Genomic DNA, 25,601 nt, shown 5'->3' on the forward strand with positions numbered 1-25,601 from the left:
AAGTAGGACATGCGATAGGAGCAGGTGCCACTTGGATAAATGATGCTTTAGTAAGGTTCTAGGTGATAGCTTCTCTTCATATAGAAAAAATAAGCTTCAGTTCTATTACGAAAGAGTTCATAATTGGCCATTTGTTGCAAGCCTTTTGAGAAGGCATATATATATAGAATGTGTTTAGATTTGCAATCCAAGAACAATGCACATGGTAAACGCAAGCAGCTTAATTAGATATACAAGCACATATAAGACCTTTACAAGCTATATTACACATAGCTGGAACATTGTGCACAGAAAAGACCAGAGACCAAGTCACCTTATTTCCCAACATGCTGCAGCTTTTACACCGCTAGGCATGTGTGCAACATAGTAACCATTACAAAAATAGGTTTCTCAAAATGCAGAGAAAATATTGGCCGCTAAATTGTTGTGAAAAGGATCTTCAATGTGGTCAAATAGGTTCTCCAGAGGCCCCTTCTTTGTAACTGCTGCTTGCACATAGAAACCCAACCATGCCACCATGGCAAGGCGCCCATTTTTTATCTCCTTCACCTTTAATTCTTCAAGGGCAGCCGGATCCTTGGATAACCCCAAGGGATCAAACAGGAAACTCCCCGGATAGTTTATGTCACCGGGCAAGAAGATTCCTAATGGCTCTAGCGCCTCGATACCACAGTACCTTGCATACTCTGGTCCCACCTGGAGCACATAACTGTTAACTATACCATGAAAGCTCCAGCAACTTAAGTACCATGCATTTCAAAATGTCCTCTGCTACCTTCCCAATTTACCAAATAACAAACCCCCCAACACCCCCCACCTTCCATATCATTCATAGTTAAAACATAGTTGCTTGTCAAATCTTAAAGAGAGAGTCAAAAAAGTGGCCAATCCTCAAAAGTTTAATGCCAATTATGGCTGAAACGAGAAGATTTCTGAGGTCGTCACAGTAGTTCAGCTGGTGCTAGTTACAGGAGGGAAGGTGCTTGAGTGTCACCACAACCCCATCAACCCCGCCCAGGGTGGCGTACTCTCTCTTGATGCTGAACTCCCCCAGCTTTGTCCTGCTGCTGGGCTTTTTTAATGCAAAACTGGGAGGCCTGATTGATCTTGTTTGACAGCTTTATGGTGGTTTGAGATATAATGCAGATATCGGAGGATTGCTACAGAGATTGCGGTCTACCACTGGTTGGTTTGCCTTTGGGCCAGAGAAAAGAGGCTGATGTTTTGGATCCTTCTGCATCAGGCAGGCTTCTCGGGGTGGAATGTGTTTGCCTTTTGTGGTAGCTTTTGTGGTAGCTCTACAACAATATATAGCCACCTCTCAATCTGCTGCTGATTCCATGTTTGTAACCTCCATATTTGTTATTAAATTTGCATCACTGCTGGTTTTCCCCTACGGTTAGTGTTTATTCAAAATCTCAAGACTCAAGGGTTGTGTCAACTAGTACTATCCTGTAATTTGCTTGTAACATGAATGGGTAATTCCGTCTATTTTCACACACACAGGAAAGAGGAAGGGGGGCAAGAATATATGGTGGGGTTGGAGGATTCAGCGCTGTGCTTTCCTAGTAGTTCAGTCACTGGTAAGTCAGGGATTCAGAAAGTCGTGATCTTCTCAGAGAGCTGCTTCGCTTGGGGAGGCTTGAAGGCAGATTTATGTGGTTCCCCGGTGGATCTTCAGCTCCCTGTTTGCATCTCAGCCTTTCATGTCCTAATGCTTAGGTTCTTCCCCTCAGCTCTGTTTCCCCTGTAGATCTTGAGGGTGGTTGCATCTTGCTCTGGCTGTTCTTAAGACATACTATGAAGCTAATTTTCCATGCCTTGGAGTTCCCATGTTAAAAGATCTGAGAGATGACAGCCGAGCAGTAGTCTTGGTATTTTTAAAAGATTCCTTTCTTGTACGCGAGAGAGTACAGCCTAATCTGTGTCCTCACACACTCTCTCTCCAAGGCTTCAGTACCACGTGCCCTTATACGAGCAGAGCTAGCTGCCCCTCCACTAGTGGTTGAGGCGCTCACCACCGCATCTGGGAACTTCCCAGAAACAGATATGCCCGCCTTGCACTTGAGTCCTCTCGACAGTTAGCCATGCAGGGAGATACAGCATGCTGGTATGGGGAGATGACATCATGGTTTCAAGCGCATGGGTTCAGCATAGACAGACTACCACCCTTCCAGTACTCACTGGATGCACCCTCTCTAACTCTCACACAGTCCGAGATTACCAGGCTCATCCGCCAGGACCTGACTCAGCTAGACATCAGGAGGACATGGATACAGCCAGCATAGGAGCTGGGCACGAAGATGGCTTTCTACAGAGAGCATCTTCTCTAGCTTACGGAGGACGGTTTTGTGACGAGACCTAGATACATGGACACCCACTTGTCTCATGGGATACGATGTGCTATTGGCCAAATACGCACATCTTCACACCAGCTGCGGATCGAGACTGGGAGATACAGCAGAGGCCAGGACATGTCTCCTATGTGACCTGGAGCCTGAGACAGAGTTACACTACACATGCCACTGCCCCGTCTACTACGAGATACGCGGCCACTTCCACTGCTTGTTCAGAGAGGGCTTCGGACCACTCTCCAGAGTCATGCGGTACGAGGACCAGAGATGCTTGGGTCTGTTTTTGCTCGAGCTGCGCAGACACAGAGAGAGCCTGATGAGAGGAGAGGTCAGCCATTCTCAGAGACGGCGGATCACAGACTTCTTTAGAGCAGACACTGGACACCCGGAGGAGCTGCTACCACAGGAGAGCTCGCTGCCTCACACTGGAGGCACACTGATCGACCGAGCGACGAGCTAGGGAGATCTAGACGCCCACGACTGTGGAGGACTACACAGCATCGACGGAGGTTGCATCAGAGGATTCGGATCACTTTGGACCAGCATGCACGACGCCCGGTCAAGCTTTTGACCATGGAGGAGATTGATGAGATCCGCCAGCAACCGATGCTGGATCTTTTGTGATCTGTGATTTAGCTATCCCACCTAGCTGGATCTTTTGTGATCTGTGATTAGCTATCCCACCTATCTGCTTAGATCACGCCTAGCTGTTTCAAATTCCATAGCATTTTATTCTGTCATTTTATTTTGTCATTTTTGTTACTCTGACTTTGTATCAGATCCACCACATTCTAACTTTCTGGTCTCATAGGTCATTCTGGCCTTCTGAAGACGTTAATATAACATTTCATTTCATTTCTTCACTGCCACACATGCCATCGCAAGCCCAGTAGTTATCGTGCAAGTTATCCTCTCCAACTGTCGCCCCTGCATGTTGCAACTTTTGCTTGCAGCACATGCTATCAATTGTCAACAGTAGCCCCTTGCCATTTCTTGCACTGCCCAGACTTCATCTCCCTACGGTTCAAGTCCTGCAGCCCCCACAGGCTTACAGCCTTAGCCCTGCAGCTTCTTCATGATCCCTCAAGCCAGCCACAGCCCCTCCCTACCCAGCCCTCCCCTGTAGCCTTCTACGCAGAATTCCCACAGCCTCTTCACCGCTCTTGGGAGATTGGGGCTTCTTCACTCTGGTTGATAGCCGATTGCAACAAACTTGATGGTCCAATACACTTTGGTCGACGCGCTGACTATCTAACTTATCCTTTGGTCAATACATTACACAGAGCATTGTGAAGTGAAATTTCCTCTCCCACTTTCTGAGCCATCAGCTTTCGGAGGGAAACAAGGTGCAGTGTTGAGTGTTTTCTTCTTTTCACAGGTTCGTGTTCTGCTAAGCAAGGAAATTGGTCCTTAAGAGGGCATAGGAGAGCCTCGGTCATCTGGTACTACACCAATGTCATGCCATTATTGGCGATCGCTTTACCAACTTATTATGGACTCCCGTGGTTCAGCCATTGGAGTCAGAATCTCGCCAAACATCCTCTACACGATTCATGATTAGTGACTATTCTGAAGACTTGCTGCTTAGTTTGCGAGGTGGTTGATTACAGGTTCTTAGGCACACACCTTAAAGACTACCTCCAGGCATCCTTTGTCAGTACGCCTATCGTCATAATCGAAAGTCGGCCATGTGTTTTTCAAGGCCAACCTGGGTGGAGTAGCTATGCCTATTAAAACTTCTAGACATAAGCCCCAGCCTAAGCAATAGGTGATTGTATCCAAGGCTTTTACACCTTCCATTGTTAATATTCTATTTCTTTAATACGATTTCCTACGGGACCTTGGTTGTGCTTCAAAGCTCAGATTAAGAAATTAGACCACACAAATGAGGGCCTAGCAAAGCCCTTAGGATTAGAGCGGAGCATTTTTCCACCTTTACAAGTGGAAAAAGGTGTGGACCATTCTGGCCTGGAAAGGGTCTTGACACTTGCACTCACTGTTAAATTGCGTAGACTGTTACACTCTCTGCATTTGTTCAGTTGGTCCTCGTTGCCCAATTGCTGTTGGTTAATCCTTCAGGTGGTTGCAAAACAACCGAATCTTGCTCCTGTCTCAACTTCACCTGTGGAAGATTTCTCGAGCAGTAGTGATGGCAGCCAATAGCTCCATTGTAACCATTCAATCTGCGAAGGAAGAGGTCTTGACGAAGGGGAGTACTCTCTTGTTAAATTGCGTAGACTGTTACACTCTCTGCATTTGTTCAGTTGATCCTCGTTGCCCAATTGCTGTTGGTTAATTCTTCAGGTGGTTGCAAAACAACCGAATCTTGCTCCTGTCTCAACTTCACCCGTGGAAGATTTCTCGAGCAGTAGTGATGGCAGCCAATAGCTCCATTGTAACCATTCAATCTGCGAAGGAAGAGGTCTTGACGAAGGGGAGTACTCTCTTGATGTCCTTGATCCCCCAGCCAAACCTGACGTCCTCATGAACTGTGTGCGCACAGGTATTGCGAGATCTCTTGTCCTCACACAAGCTGACCAACAGATGGGACCAAAGATCACGGCAGTAGAAGGCTCTCCTGGTCATTTGCTTCTGGATGAGAGGAGATCTAATCTCAGCACAACGGCAATGATCAAAGCTGGACTAATTTTCCCTGCTGATTCCCCCTCCAAAGCACTAACTAGCTGGTTATCACATCTTGATTTCTCCAAGTGTTTCTTGCAACAACCTGCATTCAACGTGCTCCACACGACCCATGCTCTTGGGATATATGTTGTCTTGCTTTGCAGATGGTTTTCAAATGTTCTTGTTTCGACTCTCGAGTATGCTCGAAGAGAAGGGAGTTGTTGCAGCTTTGTTGCAGAGGTGCCCGGTCTTTACGCTTTCATAGTTGTGATGCAAAGTCTCAACCCCACAGTTCATCCTTTTATGTGTTTAGTGATAGTCTTTTCACCTCTAGCTCATTTCGCAATCTAGTGTTGGTTGAATAATCGTTATCATCACACCAAGCCCCTTTTGGATGGGATGTACTTCATAAAAAGATCGCGCTTATGTCGTTATAGCGCAGTCCCTGGTCTTGTCCATTACATTGGGATAGCGATCTAATGTTTCCATGAGCAAGATGTATGAGTTCGATGCCTTGATGATGTCGAGTCTAGCCCCCAAGTTCAATCCCTAGCCCCTAAGCCGTTGTACGATCACTCCCCCCGGATGATGCCTCGAAGTCGATCTTTCTTGTCGAGTCCATTCTTAGCCCAGAATTCTAAAAAGATGTCCATCTTTTTCCCCTAAGGGGGGAGGTGTGGTGTGTGCCTGGACGGCCTTGGTGTGAACCCATGTTGTGTGTGCCAAGAAGCTGGATAGGTCGTGATGTGAATGCTCATTTGTAAGTACCTAAGCATAATATAAGGAGGTGCCCTCTCGTGGAAGAGACACGCTCAGTTTGGTTCATTTTCTCTCTCGTGACTGCACGTCGCATTGTGGTGTGTGGCTGGACGGCCTTGGTGTGAACCCATGTCAAGTGTGCCAAGAAGCCGGATAGGTCATGGTGTGAATGCCCACATGTAACTACCTAAGCATAATATAAGGAGGTGCCCTCTCGGGGAAGAGACGCGCTCAATTTGGTTCATTCTCTCTCTCTCGTGACTGCACGTCCCAATATATCCCAGCCTTCCCCTATTTGTCCCCAGACCCTAGATGGGTGTACTGCTCATTTCTCCCCCTTTTTCCCACTTTTGCCCTATATTTTCCTTGTCATGGGACTGGACATGTGGGTCAGGCAGGTTTTGCTCAGGACTATATAGTAGGGGTCAGGGGGGGCTCTCTTGTGTATGTTGTAGACAGTAGATGCCCCTGAGGGCAGCCCTAGAGTTGGTGCAGCCTGGCGTTTTTCTTGGCAGCAGCCAAGCGTTTTGGGACCAGCTGCAGGTTGCGTTTTGGGCAATTCTTCCAGTGCAAAGCATCACCGAGTGCATATGGGTATTTGGGCAATCTCCCTAGCAAATTCGCTTCACGACACCTACGTAGATCTGATCCATGCAGAGGCAGAGCATCCCGCAGAGGGTGTAGGCCTGGGAGAGCAAAGTTCCTCAGTCCTTTGGAGGGTAGCCTTGAGGGATGAGTCTCTATCTCTTTATTCTTCTTGGTGCGGGGAGGACGTGCAGCAGTATTTTGCTCTCAGAGCAAGCTAGGGTTTTGCCCATGTGGAGATCGAATCAGTGGTCTCATGTGCACGAGCAGATGGTAGTGACAATATCAGTTGTGTGTACCAGGGATCTATCCATCAAGGACATGTCACATCTATGCCACACCACCCCTTGGTCACTTGTACATGCAGCTTTTCCTACCTCTCTCTCCCTCTCTCTCTCTCTCTCTCTCTCTCACAGGGACCCAGGGAACTACAGGACTATCATGATTGGCCACACATTGGCCAAACTATATGGGGCAGTTCTTGAGGGAGAGCTCAGCACATACGCAGAGGCATCAGGGCTACGTGCACCTGGACAGGCAGGGTTTCGACGCACTTTCTCGACCATCGATCACATCTTCGTGCTTCGCTGCCTGATCGACGGAGCGAAAGCACGGAAGAGACGACTCTACTGCTGCTTTGTGGATTTCCGCAAGGCTTTGATACCATCTGAAACCGGCCTGTTCAATCCAAAAAGGGCGGTAGACTTTACTTTAAACCTTGATTTAGCTTTCACCCATTATTAGTCGTCTATTTTACCTGTACTTTCAAGACACAACAAAGGGGAGAGGGATACAGGCTGCTAGATTGCACCTGTATGAGTAGACAGACACCAGATTGGCCCCTAACTTAGGCGCCCCTTTCGGTATTTCTTTATTGTTCAAAAGAGGGAATAAACGCTGTGGTTCCCTACAAGCTGCCCCGCACAAACTCGGCTGAATTTCCACTGTTCCAGCCTGATTTCGGCAGCATAACTGTACTAGAACCCTTCACGGTCAGTATTCCCACGCATTGACTGACTTTCCCGACGCATACGGGCACTTTGCAAAACCTGGCGAGAATCTGCAGCACGCTGAATTCTCTGTTTTCAGCCCTGAAAATGCGCCAGATCACCTGTACAGCGGTCCCCTTGCGTCCCCGAACCTCCTGGGGGTATTAGGGTCCGTTTAGGGCCAAAACCCTAAACCTGCAAAAATACACAGCAGGCTGTAATTCACTGTTTCGGGCTCCGTTTCGCGTGCCGGTCGCATCCCTAGCAAGTCCTCGAGCTCCCGCACCTGTAGGGCTACTTGCCCTTTGAATCGGACGAGATTTCTGGCGTGAAACCTCTCCGAATTCACCTGTACCTGCGGGGGGATTAGCCGCTAGCTAATCCAGTACCTGTGCAAGAGGCTCTTGCCTCGGCAATCGCGCATGAACCCACACAACTGTACATTGGTCAAATGAAGAGCCCACTAGAGGGGCATAACATACTGCCAAAGGGGAGAGAGAGGGCAGTGCGTAGCGTGCAGGGCATCACTCCTGGCACCGCACTGTGCATAAGAGGGAAAGCAAGCACTCCATAGCTCTTAACCTGTGACAGAGACTTGCAAAATGAGCCTCCCAGCTATAAATCACGTTTTTGCCTTCTCTATAAGTAGTAAACTGGCCTCAAAGTGCCAAGTGTCACTCATTTGTGCATTTTCCCGCTTTAGACCCTCGGGTCTAAAAATATCTCACCTGCAGCCTCTGTTGACTTGGCCACAGAGTAACAAAATGATCCCCATGTCAAACTGCACGTAATGACGCGAAGACATTTTCAGGTCCCAAAATAGCAGTTCCCTAAATTTTAGGAGATGCTGCCATTATATCTTTCTAGGTCATCCGACCCTCTTTGTACACTGTGGCCACATCCAAAACTGAAATGTAGCCTCTGTAGCAAAGGATTCCACTTTGGCTAGTCAATGACCCCACTTGGCTAACCATAGTCCTTGTCCAACCTTAGTGCTCTCTTGCCCTCAGGCCTGGACTCCCTCTGGACAGTTCCACACTAGCTATGCAATGCAGGGCAGTTAGATTTCCCGAGGGGTGTTTCCAAAAAGTGAAAGTAAATAGATAATAAGAAAGAAATCAACAAAAAGGATAGATAGTAGTCACACGCTGGTGACATACCCCCCTCTTGAAATCTCAAACGTCCTCGTTTGCATCTATGTCGTCCATGCTTACTGTCAACACTGATGTATTCAACACATGTCGACACATATACGACACATACATGCTCATTGTCAACCCTGGTGTATTCAACACCTCGTCGACTCATGTATTGCCTGCGTGTGAACCCTGTCCCAATGACATAGTGGTAGCTTCGCACTCTGCCATTGCTTTGAGTCACTAACTTTCCAATGACAAAATGGTAGCTGCACATTTTGCCACTGTCTTATAGTACACGTTGGATCCCGTAACACTTTCGAGCATACCCAAACCGACAGTTTAAGAATGCAGTTACACATGTACTCTTTAATAGAAGCAATCACTGTATCCTTGACAGACTGACAAGAAATACTCACTTCTATAGCACTAACCAAACTTTTGGACATTCCATAAGAGCAATTGCCAAACTGACAATCTGTACAGCTCTAACATTCATGTAACAGGTATTTCATTTGAGCTCACTTTAAATACCATGTACATCATTTGTTTCAGAAGCCATTGTCACACTGACAATCCATGTAGCTTTGAAACTCAAGGGGTCAAGGTAGGTTGCAAATCGAAGGCTTCCAGGTAAAGTGATAACACAGTTGGTGACTCTGCAAGTTCACCTTCTTCCATCCACTTAGCATCCATTGGTGGATAGTTTCTGAACTTTACCAAGTAACGCCTAGCAACCTTGCCTTTCACTTTCCTTTCTTTGTGTGCCAAAATCTGTTCAGGGACCAAGATCTCGTCCAGTTCCTCGACTTCCGGCTGATCTTCAGCTGGCATATCTTCTGGCACATCACCCACATAGGGTCTGAGAAGACTCACATGAAACGCATTGTGAATCTTCCAACTGTCAGGCAATTTCAGCCTATATGCAACATCACTGATTATGTCGCACACTTGAAAAGGCCCATAGTAACGCATGCTGAGCTTTGGAAACAGTCTTTCCTTGCCCTTCATTTTCTTTAACCTTGCCTTTTCAAACCGTAGAAGCACCCAATCACCAAGTGAATATACCACTTCACGACGGTGACGATCAGCTGCTTTCTTTTGCTTTGCCTGAGTCCTTTCTAAGGCCACTTTGACCTTCTTGTACATTTCATCCATGTCTTGAACATACTTATCTGCTTCAAATATCTTGTCCTTTGTATGCAGTATGGGAGGAACTTTCTTGCCACCTTCAACTATCTCGAAAGGTGCCTTGCCAGTTGATGAATGCACTGTATTATTGTATGCATACTCCACCAATGGCAAATACTGCTCCCACTTTCCTTTATGCTCTGACACATAACACTTCAGCAGATCTAGGACAGTAGAATTTGCCTCTTCTGACTGCCCATCTGTTTGAGGATGAAATGACGAAGAGAATTTGAGCGTGGTGCCCATATTCTCAAACAAGCCTCTCCAGAACAAACTTGTCATGCGTGGATCACGGTCGCTAACAATCGACTGTGGCATGCCATGATACTTGAAAATATTGCTCATAAACAAGCGTGCCATCTGATCTGGCTTTATCTTCTTCCTGACAGGAATAAAATGAGCCTGTTTGCTGAATCTGCAAATAATGGTCCAAATACCATCATTTCCTGTCTGCGTTCTTGGAAGATCAAAGATAAAATCCATAGCAATACTTTCCCATGGTTTATCTGGAATAGGTAGTGGGTGCAATAACCCTGGTGCCTTTTGCCTGTCAAACTTGACCTTTTGGCATATTAGGCATTCTCGCACAAAGGCATCCACATCCCTTCTCAATGTAGGCCAATAGAAGAATGTCTCAACCGCTTTAACTGTAGCATCGATACCACGATGCCCTGCATACGGTGGGACATGACTCTCTTCCATAACTTTGTGTCGCAATGGCTTTGTGACACACAATCTGCCATGCATCATCATGAACCCGTCTTTAAGAAGATAGTGTTCATGACGTTGTCCATCCATTAGTTGCTCGAAGACCCTTGCAAAATCTTCATCATTTGCATACTGTTCTCTCATATCATCAAGTTCATGATGATAAGGAATCGACACAGCTGAAATTTGTGGCTTCCTTGACAAGGCATCAGCCACAACGTTCTTCTTGCCTTCCACATGCACAATCTGAAAATGGAACATGGACAAGATATTTGCCCATCGCATATGCTTCTCAGATAACTTTGTCTGTGTCAAGAAGTATCGCAAGGTCTGATGGTCCGTTTGGACAACGAAATCTGCACCTAGCAGGTAGTGTTTCCAACTTAAGAGCGCATGAATCACAGCCAGTAACTCTTTCTCATAGACCTGCATGGTCATCTCTGGCCCTTGCAAAATTCTGCTCTCATAGGCTACTACCCTGCCATCTTGCATTAGCACAGCACCAATGCTACTCCCGCAGGCATCACATTGGACCACAAATGACTTCCTAAGATCTGGCAACACAATGACTGGATCCGAAGTCATCTTTTCCTTTAAGAGATTAAAAGCTGAAATCTCTTTTTGTGTCCATCTAAAGGTGACTGCCTTCTTTTGAAGAGCATGTAAAGGTGAAGCAATCTCAGCGAAATTTCGGATAAACCTTCTGTAATAGGAGCATAGTCCCAAGAAGCTTCGGACATCATGCACCGTCTTCAAATTTGGCCATGACTTGATCGCTTCGACTTTTGCAGGATCCATTCTGACACCATCCTTTGAGACAATGTGTCCCAGAAAGTGAATCTCTTCCAGAAAAAACTCACTTTTCTTTGCATTGATGAGCAACCTATGACTGCGTAGCTCTTTGAACACAATGGCCAAGTGATGCCTATGCTCCTCTTCATTCTTTGAGTAGACTATCATGTCATCAAAGAATGTACCAACAAACTGCTGGTGTGGACGGAAAATTCTGTCCATCATCCTATTGAACGTAGCAGGAGCATTTGTGAGACCAAAGGGCATCACTAAAAATTCGTAAAGGCCAAACGTTGTTCTAAAAGCAGTCTTGTGCACATCCTCTGATCTAATGCGGATCTGATGGTACCCACTCTTTAGATCTATCCTGCTAAACATAGCTGCTCGTTCTAATTTGTCCATAATATCATCAATTCTAGGTATAGGGAACCTATTCTTGATGGTATTCTTGTTCAGTGCACGGTAGTCGATGCACATACGCCATGAGCCATCCTTTTTCTGCACCAACAACACTGGAGAACAGAATGGAGATGAACTGGGCTGAATCAGCCCCTTTTCTAACAACTCCTGTACTTGGCCCATTATCTCTTTCTGCTGAGCCGCACTAACCCTGTACGGAGGCTTATTTGGTGGGCTACAGCCTGGCACCAAATCTATCGCATGGTCCTCGGGTCTCTCTGGTGGTAATTGAGACGGTAATGAATCGGAAAAACAGTCACTGTACTGTTGTAAAAACATTGACCTTTCTTTATCTAGCACAGATAAATTTGATTCATCACAATCTGACACTTCACGTGCAAAAACCAAGTACGCAGAAAGATGCTTTTTCATTACAGAAGTAATAGCAGAAGCTGATACAGTAGGAATAGACTCCCCTTTAAGCTTTACATCCAGAATGTGAGTCTTTCCCCTGCTCTGTACAGTGATCTTTTTGTTGTAGGCATCCAGGATTCCCTGTACACGAAACAACCAAGGAATACCTAACAACACATCACATCCGTCCAGTGGCATGATGTAAAATTCTTCAGCATCTACATAGGACTGGATATGTAGACGCAACTTTCCGATGATGGGTGTCACAGCCTCTGTATGGCCAGGACATGCCAAACCTGCCTCTGCTGTATACCCCATCTCTTCAGGTCTGATTCCCAACTTTGAAGCCAATTCTGGGGAAATAAAGTTGGCTTTGGCACCTGGATCAAAGAAGATAAGCACTGTTTGATCCCTAACCTTTCCCCATGCTCTGCAAAGCTCACTTGCATCTGAATTTGGCTTGTCGCCCACCATATCTGGCACTAGACCAGCCATGGGCTTCTTTCCTTTCTTGTCTTCCTTGTCTTCAGAATCAGCTGGCCTTTTCTTTGTAGGACAGTTGTAAGCAATGTGGCCAGGCTGCTCACATATAAAGCATTTGTTCTCTGTCCTCAGGACCTTCTTTTGCTCTTCTGACTTGCGAGGAAAACGTCTTTTCCATTTCTTTGCTGGTCCTTTTTCTGATTCAGCCGTAGCTTTGTCTTTCCCTGTGTTGGCCGACTCCTGAGTCCCTTTAGGAGCCTCATTGGGAACGTGCTTCTTGGCTGAATTTTTCTTGCCTGATCCTGCCTTGACGCCAGTGTTAAATTCACAATCTTCTCCCTTGAGCAAACCATTGCCAGTGTTTGCTACCTCGATGAGCTGCGTCAAAGTAGTGACTTTGGTCTTTGTGCAGTATTTTCTCAATCCTTTGGGTAGGCCACAACAGTATTTTTCTATCTGTTCTGTCAATGGCACAAACCTATAGGAAGTTACTGGAAGTAGAGCTTTCCAAAACTTCCGATTGTAATCATCCAGATTTCTGCAAGTGGCAGCATTAAGCTGGTGCCATTCTGTCATGACATCTGCTTCGAAATCATCAGATAACCATGCTGCTGCAAAAATCTGCTTGAAGTAAATCCATGTGGACGGAGCTTGCCCTTGAAGCAATAAAGTTGTCCACCATTGTCCCGCATTCCCTGTCAAGAAAGTGGCTGCCTTGCGGACCTTTGAAGCCTCTGTAAAGTTTCCCCCTGCATAGGCCTTATCAAACTGCTGGAGGAATGAAAGAGCCTTCTTCCTGTCATCAAACCCTGTAAAGGTCGTGAATGACACACCTTTGCCACCTTCTTTGTACGGAGTTGGCCTCTCCAGCGGCGTTAAATTGTCATATGGAAGTGACTGAAACATGGGAACACTAATAGGGTTCATCTGTGTTCCTTGGCCGCTATTAACTTGACCTGGAAATGCCATATTTGGCTGCTGATTTGTAATTCCAGCCATACCAAAATTTGCTTGTGGCATCCCAAATTGTCCCTGAGTGCTTTGAAACCCTGGTTGCATACCCATGACACTGTACATGGGGTTAGGCATCATCGTTTGAGCACCCGCAAACACTGTTCCTGGCGTATAAAACTGATTTCCAAGTGCATGACCAGCCATGCTTTGGAATACGGATCCACCTCCAAAATAGCCAGGGTGTACTGAAGGTGGTGGGAAGACCTGTTGCATAGCCTGTAAGTTGCTTCCCTGCCCATTAGAACCAGCTATAGGCTGCTGAAAGGTGGCGGGCTGAATTGGTACAGCTTGAAAAACTGGCATCTCAGCCACCTGTTCTTGCACCTTAGGCACAGGTTGTGGAGACTGCATGTTCTCCGTCAAGTGTACAGGTGTTTCCATTGACTGTGCGGTATGAATCACCTGTGTTCGAGCCTTAACAGGCTTTTGAATATGATCCAGTGACCCAACTTGCTGAGACGGAACAGGAGGTTGCAGAAAGGCTAAAAACCTTGGGTTCTGCATTACTTGTGTGAACATAGCCACAGCAGTAGCCAACTGGGTCCTGAATATATCATCATCAGTCTGTGGTGGTCTTGAGGACTCACCCACTTCATGTGTCTGTTGACCCTGTGAAGAGGAAACCTCTTCAGTCACATCATCTGGTCTGTCAGCCATAATTACAATTCCCTGTGTCTCGTCTATGATCCCCTGTGTCTTCAAGCCCAAAACTGACCAAGGCTCACTTCTATGGAAAAAAGTGATTTAATCCCGTCGATGGAACCATGAAACCGGCCTGTTCAATCCAAAAAGGGCGGTAGACTTTACTTTAAACCTTGATTTAGCTTTCACCCATTATTAGTCGTCTATTTTACCTGTACTTTCAAGACACAACAAAGGGGAGAGGGATACAGGCTGCTAGATTGCACCTGTATGAGTAGACAGACACCAGATTGGCCCCTAACTTAGGCGCCCCTTTCGGTATTTCTTTATTGTTCAAAAGAGGGAATAAACGCTGTGGTTCCCTACAAGCTGCCCCGCACAAACTCGGCTGAATTTCCACTGTTCCAGCCTGATTTCGGCAGCATAACTGTACTAGAACCCTTCACGGTCAGTATTCCCACGCATTGACTGACTTTCCCGACGCATACGGGCACTTTGCAAAACCTGGCGAGAATCTGCAGCACGCTGAATTCTCTGTTTTCAGCCCTGAAAATGCGCCAGATCACCTGTACAGCGGTCCCCTTGCGTCCCCGAACCTCCTGGGGGTATTAGGGTCCGTTTAGGGCCAAAACCCTAAACCTGCAAAAATACACAGCAGGCTGTAATTCACTGTTTCGGGCTCCGTTTCGCGTGCCGGTCGCATCCCTAGCAAGTCCTCGAGCTCCCGCACCTGTAGGGCTACTTGCCCTTTGAATCGGACGAGATTTCTGGCGTGAAACCTCTCCGAATTCACCTGTACCTGCGGGGGGATTAGCCGCTAGCTAATCCAGTACCTGTGCAAGAGGCTCTTGCCTCGGCAATCGCGCATGAACCCACACAATTGTACATTGGTCAAATGAAGAGCCCACTAGAGGGGCATAACATACTGCCAAAGGGGAGAGAGAGGGCAGTGCGTAGCGTGCAGGGCATCACTCCTGGCACCGCACTGTGCATAAGAGGGAAAGCAAGCACTCCATAGCTCTTAACCTGTGACAGAGACTTGCAAAATGAGCCTCCCAGCTATAAATCACGTTTTTGCCTTCTCTATAAGTAGTAAACTGGCCTCAAAGTGCCAAGTGTCACTCATTTGTGCATTTTCCCGCTTTAGACCCTCGGGTCTAAAAATATCTCACCTGCAGCCTCTGTTGACTTGGCCACAGAGTAACAAAATGATCCCCATGTCAAACTGCACGTAATGACGCGAAGACATTTTCAGGTCCCAAAATAGCAGTTCCCTAAATTTTAGGAGATGCTGCCATTATATCTTTCTAGGTCATCCGACCCTCTTTGTACACTGTGGCCACATCCAAAACTGAAATGTAGCCTCTGTAGCAAAGGATTCCACTTTGGCTAGTCAATGACCCCACTTGGCTAACCATAGTCCTTGTCCAACCTTAGTGCTCTCTTGCCCTCAGGCCTGGACTCCCTCTGGACAGTTCCACACTAGCTATGCAATGCAGGGCAGTTAGATTTCCCGAGGGGTGTTTCCAAAAAGTGAAAGTAAATAGATAATAAGAAAGAAATCAACAAAAAGGATAGATAGTAGTCACACGCTGGTGACACCATCCCTAGAGAGAGACTCTTTCAGCATCTCCAGGAGCTACAGATACCATCTGAGATGATATGGGCCATTCATTCTTTGTATGCACAGGTCATAGGTAGAGTGCGGCTCAGGTGGAGTATCGGACCCCATTGCTAGTACCATTGGTGTGAAGCAAGAATGCCCCCTCTCTGCGACCCTATTTGGCCTCTACATCAACGAGATAGCAGATTACATCCTACAAGCAGGCGGGGCGGGCTCCGACTTGGCAGGTACACCAGTCCATATTATGCTCTATGCAGATGATATTATTCTAGTTTCTGAGACACATACACTAGTCCATATTATGCTCTATGCAAATGATATTATTCTAGTTTCTGAGACACAGGAGGGACTACAGAGCCACCTACACGCCTTGGATGATTTCTGCACACATCGAGGGCTCACAGTGAACCTTGGCAAGACCAAGGTCATGATCTTCCACACCTCCAGGACAGCCCGGAGTAGAGCAGTGCTCATGGTAGCAGGTGGACGCGTTGAGGTAGTTGATTCATGTGTATATTTGGGGGTGACTTTCACTGGCACCACGAGCAGATTTTCCATGACCCAGGCAGCCAGAGACCGGCTTACACGAGGATATGTGGCACTGGCCACCTTAGAGCGCAGATGCCACCAGGCCAACTTCCAGGAGCCCCGCACCAAGGGGTGGCTTTTTGACACTTTAGTTGCACCTGCCATGATGTACGCTGCCGCAGTATGGGCACCAGGACTCTCAGCATCTCTCTGGACACAGATAGAGCGCCCACAGATCATTATGTTCTCTCGTTTGCTCCATAGCAAACCATCAGTACCACACGACATCATTAGAGCAGAGCTAGCGGCACCCCCGATGCTAGTAGACGCCCTCTTCCAGACAGTTTGCTTCATCCGGCGCATGCGAGAGCTTCCACCAGATAGACTCACACGCAGAGCTTTCGAGGCATCGATACAGCTACATCAGGAGGGGGACACCAGAGCATGGTACTCACAGGTCACAGAGTGGTTCACATCCCATGGCTTGGACATCACAGACTTGCCCCCTTTTCAGTATGATCTTGACTCCCCATACATACGCCTCTCACACCATGAGAGGAATCGAGTTCTCAGACAGGATCTCTGGCAGCTATACATCCGAGAGACATGGATCACACCCAGAGAGCCTCTTCCTACGAAGAGGCAATACTACAGAGACCACTTCCCGACCATCCTAGCAGATGGTTTCATCCAGAGACCGAGATACATGGATGTCCACATGCCACATAGAGCACGGGTCACCATTGGACAGCTCAGAGTATCATCACACCAGCTAGAGATTGAGGCAGGGAGAGCTGCACATGTCCCCAGGGCAGAGAGGATATGCAGACTTTGCAGAGCAGACATTGAGAGTGAGGAGCATTTTGTGTACAGATGTAGAGCATATGAGGGGATCACAGGCAGATATCCGACTTTGTTTGCAGATCAGCCCACCTTACACCAGATTCTTCATTCCAGAGACCAGCGACTTTTCGGCCGCTTCCTCATAGAGGCACAGCAGCACCGGGACTCTCTCCTTCAGACATCATCAGTCGTGAGAGACGAGCGCCAGACACAGCTTACAGATTTCTTCCAGAGGGGCACAGTAGTACCACCATCCCAGACTACTCAGAGAGGAGTGACTCTACAGCAGGCTGAGGAGGTCCGAGCTCGCAGACGTCCATGTCCCCATCGGCGTAGGGCACCCCGACTTCACCAGAGAGAGATCCAGGAGATCCAGGAGCGCTACTACAGATCTCTAGAGGAGAGACGCATCGGGGCTTTTGCAGATCCAGCCGCCATCCTACGGGGATTGTTCACACCTCACCCACCCATGTATCATGTCTTACACCCTGATTACGGGACTGGATGGAGCTAGAGATATGATAGCATTTCTTTCATGATTGTATATACCCCAGCATATAGGATTGCATCTCTCCCCTGTTTTTAGAACCCCACCCTTGTACCACCTCCCTCCTCCCTCAGTCCTTACACAGGATAGCTATTTTTGCTTTGTACCTTTTCATCCTTCACACGATATCCAGAGGACACCCACCCCATGTACTTTGATTTGTCTCATAGGCCGATTTCGGCCTCCTATGGACGTTATAAAAATCTCTCTCTCTCTCTCTCTCTCTCTCTCTCTCTCTCTCTCTCTCTCTCTCTCTCTCTCTCTCTCTCTCTCTCTCTCGGATGCTTTGCATAGGTTTGCCCATGAAAGTGGCTTGACTGTCAACCTTGGTAAAACCAAGGTCATGGTATTTAATACCACCCCACAGTGGATCAGGAGGTCAGCGCCCGCATTCACATATGGCCAGGAGATGGTGGAATATACAGATGCTTACACTTACCTTGGAGTGGTTTTTAGTGGACCAGCATTTTCTTTGAGGAGAGCAGCAGAGACAAGAGACCAAAGCCCATTCGGCATTGGGGAGATTGGAGAGGATGTGTTCACAGGTTCAAATTCAGGAGCCTCGGACGAAGCTCTGGCTCTTTGATACTTTGGTGGCTTCTGCATTGCTCTATGGAGCTGAGATATGGGGGCTTTTATTGGATCATCACAGGAGATCAGGTCGCACTGATGAAAGGGGGGACATGGAGAAGCCTCTGGTCTCTATGATCTCGCGGCTCATTAGAGCCAAGGCTTCACTACCACGTGCCATTATCCGAGCAGAGCTAGCTGCCCCTCCACTAGTAGTTGGGGCGCTCACCAGATCTATTTCCTTCATACACCGCATATGGGAACTTCCCAGAGACAAATACGCCCACCTTGCACTTGAGCCCTCTCGACAGTTAGCCATGCAGGGAGATACAGCATGTTGGTATGGGGAGATGACATCATGGTTCCACGCACATGGGTTCAGTATAGACAGATTGCCCCCCTTCCAGTACTCACTGGATGCACCCTCTCTGACTCTTACACAGTCTGAGACCACCAAGCTCATCCGCCAGGACCTAACTCAGCTAGACACCAGGAAGACATGGATACAGCCAGCACAGGAGCTGAGCATGCCCAGTCAGACTGCTGACCATGGAGGAGATTGATGAGACGCACCAGCAACCGATGCTGGATCTCCTGTGACTTGTGATTTAGCTATCTAACTGCTTAGTTCATACCTACCAGTTTAGGATCCCATAGTACTTATATTTATCATTTTACCATTTTGTCGTTTCATTTTGTTACTCTGACTTTGTATCAGATTAACCACATTGTAACGCTACATTGTAACGTTTTGGTCTCATAGGTCATTTTAGCCTTTTAAAGAAGTTAATATAACATTTCATCTCTCTCTCTCTCTCTCTCTCTCTCTCTCTCTCTCTCTCTCTCTCTCTCTCTCTCTCTCGCGCTACCTGCCTGCTGCTACCTGCGGGTTGTTTCTGCGTGGGCTGTTCCCTCTCTCTCGCGCGCCACCTGCCTGCTGCTGACCCGCGCGCCACCTGGGCTGCACCCTGCTGCTCAGCTGGACTGCGCCCTCCTCGCCCCCTGTTGTGACAGTGCGCCGCCCCCCACCACGCGGGCTTACTCGTGGCTGGACTGCGCCCCACCCGCCCCACCCCCCAAGCCCGCAGGTGCATTACAGAGCGGACCTGCAGAATTTTTCAGACACAGAATTCACATTTTCACATTTTCAGATTTCCTGCAGGGAAAGTTCAGAATTTCAGAATTAAATAATTTTCAGCATTGACAGAATATTGCAGGAAATTGCAAAAATTGCAGAAAATCAAAAATGTATGATTGATATGGGGAACACACATGTATGCATCATGCGGGACAGGGATGTTGTGTGATGTGGACATAGTGGGTTGACTTGGCAGAAGTGCAAATTGTATTTTTGATGGACGTCATGACTGCTTTGCCGGTATGTAAGCCCCATCCGAAGGCAACTTTTGTGCTTACAAACAAGCGGATTACACAAATGGAGAGGGAGTGAAAGACTGGAAAGCAGATATGGAGGGATGGTGGAAAGAGAAGGCCAACCTTCTTCAAATGTTTCTCAACGAAGGCGCGCAGTGGAAGAAAGAGAAAGAGGACCTGCACGCAGAGCTACAAGCACTTAAAGCGGACTCCAAAGCACTTAAAGAAGAGGTCTCAGCTCTCAAGCGAGAACTTGCCGATAGAGCGAGCAGTGGACTAGAGGAGGGGGAATTACAGCCTTGGGTAGTAGAGGAAATCAAGGTCATCAAAGAGCAGGTACGGATGATCAAAGAGGAGGAGAAACAAAAGATGGTAAAGACGTCTTCGTGGATGGATGTGATCACGAAGACGCAAAAGAAGGCGGATGATGCCGAGAAGTGGATAGAAGTCGCTAAGAAAGGCAAAGGGAAAGAAACCACATATGTCCCCACTCCTACAATCATCAACATGACTCTAGAAGAAGAACAATGAAGGAAAACTAGAGCTTTGCATGTAAGAGTAACCGGTCTAAAAGACCGAGATGATGTGGAAGGGGAAGTTGAAGAACTTATCCGCATGATGGGTAGTGAGGTTACTCATACAAAGGCATGGAGGGTGGGGAAGAGGACACAAGGCAATGGGGAGACTTCAAAAGGGAGAGCTCTAATCATCTGTTTTCCATCCATGGAGGCAAAGAAGGACTTCTTGAAGAAGCGTCCTACACTAAAGAAAACGGGCATATTCCTTGGAGATGACCTCACTCTCACACAACTTGCGCATATGAGAGAGGTAATGCCAGAGATTCAAGCGGCAAGGGAGAAGGGAAAGACGGCCTTCTACAGAGATGGCCGGGTTGTGATTGTAGAGCGGCGCTCCACATGACGGTGCGAGACCCGTGGGACCACCCTCAAAGTTGCCACGTGGAATTGTAATGGATCTATGCTACTTGATGTGGGCGCCTTTGAGGATAGTTTCAGGGGAAGAGACATCGTCTTCTACTCTGAGACACATCAGGCCCATGGGCAGTCTATGCCTCACATCAGTGGATATAGATGGGAGACTGCCTATAGACAGGAGACACGATCAGAGCGCAGAGGGCGGGGATCAGGAGGAGTGGCAGTGTTATTCAGGGAGGAGTTGCAGCCATTGATACATATAGCCCGCAGAGATGAGCAAGCTAGGTACATGTGGGTGAGACTAAGAGCAGAGACAGACAGATACCTTTACATTGCTATTTGCTACTTTCCCCCGAGCACGTCAGTGTATGCACCACCCAGAGGACAGTCCCCTTTCTCTATTTTGGATGATGACATATGGGAGTTCTCTAGAGATGGTGACATCATCATTCTAGGGGATTTCAATGCTAGGACTGCCCATCATCAGACAGTATTTTATGATACTTAAGAGGAGATGCTAAGAGAGCTGGATGCTGCAAAGACAGGCCTATCCAGACTATCACAAGATGGAGAACACACTGAGTATGGACGACACTTGATAGACATGGGGACTGCACATGGATTGGCCATCTTGAATGGCCTACAGAGATTTCCCGCCTCAGGGGGTTTTACATGCTTTCCACACAGACATGGAGCCAGCACAGTGGACTATGTCATGGCACAGCCGAGCCTCATCTTTAGTATCCAGGATCTCACGGTTGGACCCAGACCTGTTGGTGTGGCAGTGGATCATGCTCTTGTGTCAATGACCATCTCTTTTCAGTTTAGTGTAGCACACAGGCTACGGACAGCAGCCCCTACTCGCTACACCTTCACACGGGAGACAGACCCTGTATACCTAGATGGGATCTACAGACGCCTATGCACAGAGGAGCCAGGGCGACCTCTGGAGGAGCTTACTACTATATTGACACAGACACTACATGATGCAGCAGCAGAGGCATACCCACATACCCAGCCTGAGCAGAGACGCCGTTCGGGGAGCATGCCCCAGAACAGTTGGTATGATGAGGAATGCCGGGACACTAGACTTCAGAGGGAGGTGCTTTTGGGGGACATCACTCACAGACAGTCACAGATTGACTTCCGACGCCTAGTGCGGCGGAAGAAGAGGGCATTTTTGGCTCGGCTAGAGCAAGATCTATATCAGATGTTCTTGAGTCAGGACTCACGTGAGGCATGGCGGCTCTTTCAAGAGCACTCTCCCCCCCCCGCCATCACTTCTACAAAGACTGGGGCCAGTACGCATCATCTCTGTACACAGTTCCTGAGCAGCCCCCCCTTCCCGACCCTCCCGATCCATGCCCAAACACATGTGCTTTTTTCACAGCGGAGATGGTGAGGAAGGCCATTGACAGGATGAGGACTGGGAGAGCATACGATGATGATGGTTTAGTGGCTGAGCATTTCACACATGCCAGAGATCTACTAGCAGAGCTTCTAGCAGTGATGTTTAACCGTGCCATGTGTGAGGGCTTGCCTGATACTTGGAGCCTATCTACTATTGTACCTATCTTCAAGTCGGGAGACCCTATGGAGCCTGGGAACTATCGCACTATCATGATTGGACACACATTGGCACGGTTGTACGCATCTATTCTTGAGCAGCAGCTGAGTAGATGGGCAAAGAGGGAGGGGATACGCGCAGCCGGGCAGGCAAGTTTTAGGAGGGGTTTTTCTACTCTTGACCATATCTTGACACTCAGAGCCATCATTGAGGAGGGCAGATCGCGTGGGAGACGGATCTATTGTAGCTTTGTGGATTTCTGCAAAGCATTTGACACAGTGCCTAGAGCTAGATTGATGCGCAGATTACAGCAGATGGGAGTACCCACAGAGCTCATTTGGGGGGTCATGGCATTATACAGGTCAGTAGTGGGGCATGTATGCATCCCAGAGGGTCTATCCACACCGGTTTACTCCACTATTGGGGTGAAGCAGGGCTGCCCGCTCTCTCCTACTCTATTTGGTATGTATGTAGATGAGGTTTTTGACTACATAAAGAGAGATGGTGATAGAGGTGCACAACTGGCAGGGACATGGATTCCACTATTGTTATATGCTGATGATATTGTGTTGATCTCCGACTCTCCGGAGGGGATGCAACGTCACTTGGATGCTTTGCATAGGTTTGCCCAGGAAAGTGGTTTGTCCGTCAACCTTGGTAAAACCAAGGTCATCGTATTTAATACCACCCCACAGTGGATCAGGAGGTCAGCGCCCGCCTTCACATACGGCCAGGAGAAGGTGGAGTATACAGATGCTTACACTTACCTTGGAGTGGTTTTTAGTGGGCCAGCATTTTCATTGAGGAGGGCAGCAAAGACTAGATTGACCAGAGCCCATGCAACATTGGGTAGATTGGAAAGGATGTGTTCACAGGTTCAGTTTCAGGAGCCTCGGACGAAGCTCTGGCTCTTTGACACTTTGGTGGCTTCTGCATTGCATCATGGAGCTGAGATTTGGGGACCTTCACTAGATCATCACGGGAGGATAGGCCGCAGTGATGGATGGGGGGACATGGAGAAGCCTTTGGTCTCTATGATCTCGCGTCTCATTAGAGCCAAGGCTTCAGTACCATGTGCTATTGGACGAGCAGAGCTAGCTGCCCCCCAACTGGTGGTTGAGGCGCTCACCAGACCTATCTCGTTCATACACCGCATGTGGGAACTTCCCAGAGATAGATATGCACGCCTTGCACTTGAGTCCTCTCGACAATTAGCCATGCAGGGAGATACGGCATGCTGGTATGGGGAGATGACATCATGGTTTCAGGCGCATGAATTCAGTAAAGACAGATTGCCTCCCTTCCAGTACTCACTGGATGCGCCCTCTCTGACTCTTACACAGTCCGAGATCACCAGGCTCATTCGCAAGGACTTGACTCAGCTAGACACCAAGAGAACATGGATACAGCCAGTATAGGAGCTGGGCATGAAGATGGCTTTCTACAAAGAGCATCTCCTCCAGCTTACGAAGGATGGTTTTGTGACTAGGCCCAGATACATGGACACCCACTTGTCTCATGGGATACGATGTGCTATTGGCCAGATACGCACATCTTCACACTAGCTGTGGATCGAGACTGGGAGATACAACGGAGTACCAGCATAGGCCAGGACATGCCCCCTATGTGACATCGAGCCTGAGACAGAGTTGCACTACACATGCCACTGCCCCGTCTACTACGAGATACGAGGCCGCTTCCATTGCTTGTTCAGGGAGGGCTTTGGACCATTCTCTAGACTCATGCAGTACGAGGATCAGAGATGCCTGGGTTTGTTTTTGCTCGAGCTGCGCAGACAAAGAGAGAGCCTGATGAGAGGAGAGGCTAGCCAGTCTCAGAGACAGATCACAGACTTCTTTAGAGCTGCCACTGGACACCCGGAGGAGTTACTACCATAGCAGAGCTCGTCGCTTTACACCAGAGGCACTCTGCTCGTCGCTTTACACCACAGGCATACTGATCGACCGAGCGACTGAGCTGGGGAGATCCAGACACGCCCACGACTGCGGAGGACTACACAGCATCGACAGAGGCTGCATCAAAGGATCACTTTGGCTCGACATGCACGACGCCCGGTCAGACTACTGACCATGGAGGAGATTGATGAGATCCGCCAGCGACCGATGCTGGATCTCCTGTGATCTAGCTATCCCAGCTAGCTGTTTAGCTGCTTAGTCCACACCTAGCAGTTTAGGATTCTATAGTATTTTATTTTGTCATTTTGTCATCTTGTTACTCTGACTTTGTATCAGATCCACCACATTGTAACTTTCTGGTCTCATAGGTCACTTTGGCCTTTTGAAGACGTTAATATAACATTTCCTTTTCATTTCATCTCTCTCTCTCTCTCTCTCTCTCTCTCTCTCTCTCTCTCTCTCTCTCTCTCTCTCTCTCTCTCTTTTTGGAAAAATCAGGGCTATATATTACTGAGTACAATATGATCCCCAACGGATGCCAAAATAGCCTGTCACATGGGGAGTACAAGCTGAATGTAAGGGTGAGAGCCACTATAGTGACAACTCGGCTAGTACAATCTCATGGTGGTCTGTGTGATGAGTGGAGTAGAAACCACTGAGGGGGGGCATAATGCCATATAATCTGACCACCTGCAAGTGTGAAAAAGAGTGGAGCTCGGGCCCAACGCCGAAGGAAGGCAAATCGTCGAGCCTCGGTTGCTCTAGATGTACCTGAGGAAGAATCCCACTGCCAAATCAGGGTGTGAATGATGTCCAGCCAAATGGCAGTAAGGATATCTTGAAGGAGCTGTGAAGCCGCACTGAGAATGTGAAGACAACGAGCTCTCCAAATATTCCATAGTGTAATGCTAGTGATGACTGAAAAAACTTCATCACGTGTCTGAGGATCCCCCTGCCATGCGATCTGTGGTAACATAGCCAAAGTTCCTCGCCGATAACCAGTCGAGGTAAGCATAAGAGCTGGATCTGTGTTTGAGCCCTCATAGAAAAGATGCGGTCCGGGCATCAGCATCAACCATGAGACAGAGCCCCAAGTGAGAAATCCATCCTGAACACCTGCTCTGCTAAGTAAAAAGCAAACTGGTAGCCACACTTTATGAGAAGAGGAGCATGACCAAAGACAGTGGGCCGGTGACTCATGTAGTCGCGAAGGACATCGAGTGCATAACAAATCATGACCCATAGTAGCTAGCCAAGTCCCAACTGGAAGTCCTGCATGTGCAATCATCCACATGAAAAAAGAAATACGACGAGCCGCATGTAAATCCCAAATGGCTGACCAAAACTGTTGTAGATAGGCATGGGAGAGACCTGAATGTAACCAGAAACGCATACGAGTGGGCTGCTCTGGGTGCTGTCTCATCAATGCTAATCTTCCAATTCTGACAGTGTACTCAAAAGATGATACATGTGCACCGGTGGGGTTAGAGTGAGGCCAATGCCACTCTCCTGGGTCCCAATAAAGCTGAGATAAGGCACGACCCTCCCACACCCAAAGCCTCCAAAGGGCGGCATCAACGGATGCGAAACGGGGGTCAACACAACG

The 25,601-nt window shown here is 48.0% G+C and overlaps 2 protein-coding genes across 5 annotated transcripts in view; one reads left to right on the plus strand and one right to left on the minus strand.

The window, feature by feature from the left end:
- Nucleotides 1–203: 203 nt before the first annotated feature.
- Nucleotides 204–25,601, minus strand: part of LOC147417518 (Chlorophyll A-B binding family protein) — a 71,859-nt gene continuing 46,461 nt past the window's right edge. Inside the window, exons 7-8 of one of the 4 annotated variants that reach the window (XM_086507528.1) lie at nucleotides 19,073–19,309; nucleotides 204–696 (exon numbers count right to left, since the gene is read on the minus strand). In XM_086507528.1, the coding sequence (XP_086363654.1) occupies nucleotides 391–696; nucleotides 19,073–19,309 (543 nt within the window). In that variant the 3' untranslated portion in view covers nucleotides 204–390. The remainder of the gene's footprint in view (nucleotides 697–19,072; nucleotides 19,310–25,601) is intronic. The other 3 variants (XM_086507531.1, XM_086507532.1, XM_086507529.1) reach the window with 3 other exon arrangements.
- LOC147417519 (uncharacterized) lies at nucleotides 15,559–19,050 on the plus strand. The gene has a single exon (XM_086507527.1). It carries the CDS (start codon nucleotides 15,960–15,962, stop codon nucleotides 17,598–17,600), a length of 1,641 nt encoding a protein of 546 aa, XP_086363653.1. The 5' UTR covers nucleotides 15,559–15,959; the 3' UTR covers nucleotides 17,601–19,050.

The sequence above is a fragment of the Adiantum capillus-veneris genome, chromosome 30 (genome assembly GCF_014529385.1).
Source record: "Adiantum capillus-veneris isolate H3 chromosome 30, ASM1452938v2, whole genome shotgun sequence".
Lineage (NCBI taxonomy): Eukaryota > Viridiplantae > Streptophyta > Polypodiopsida > Polypodiales > Pteridaceae > Adiantum > Adiantum capillus-veneris.

Coding starts and splice junctions, on each gene's coding strand:
- LOC147417519 (XM_086507527.1), top strand. CDS start 15,960: ATGCTCTATGCAGATGATATTATTCTAGTTTCTGAGACACATACACTA.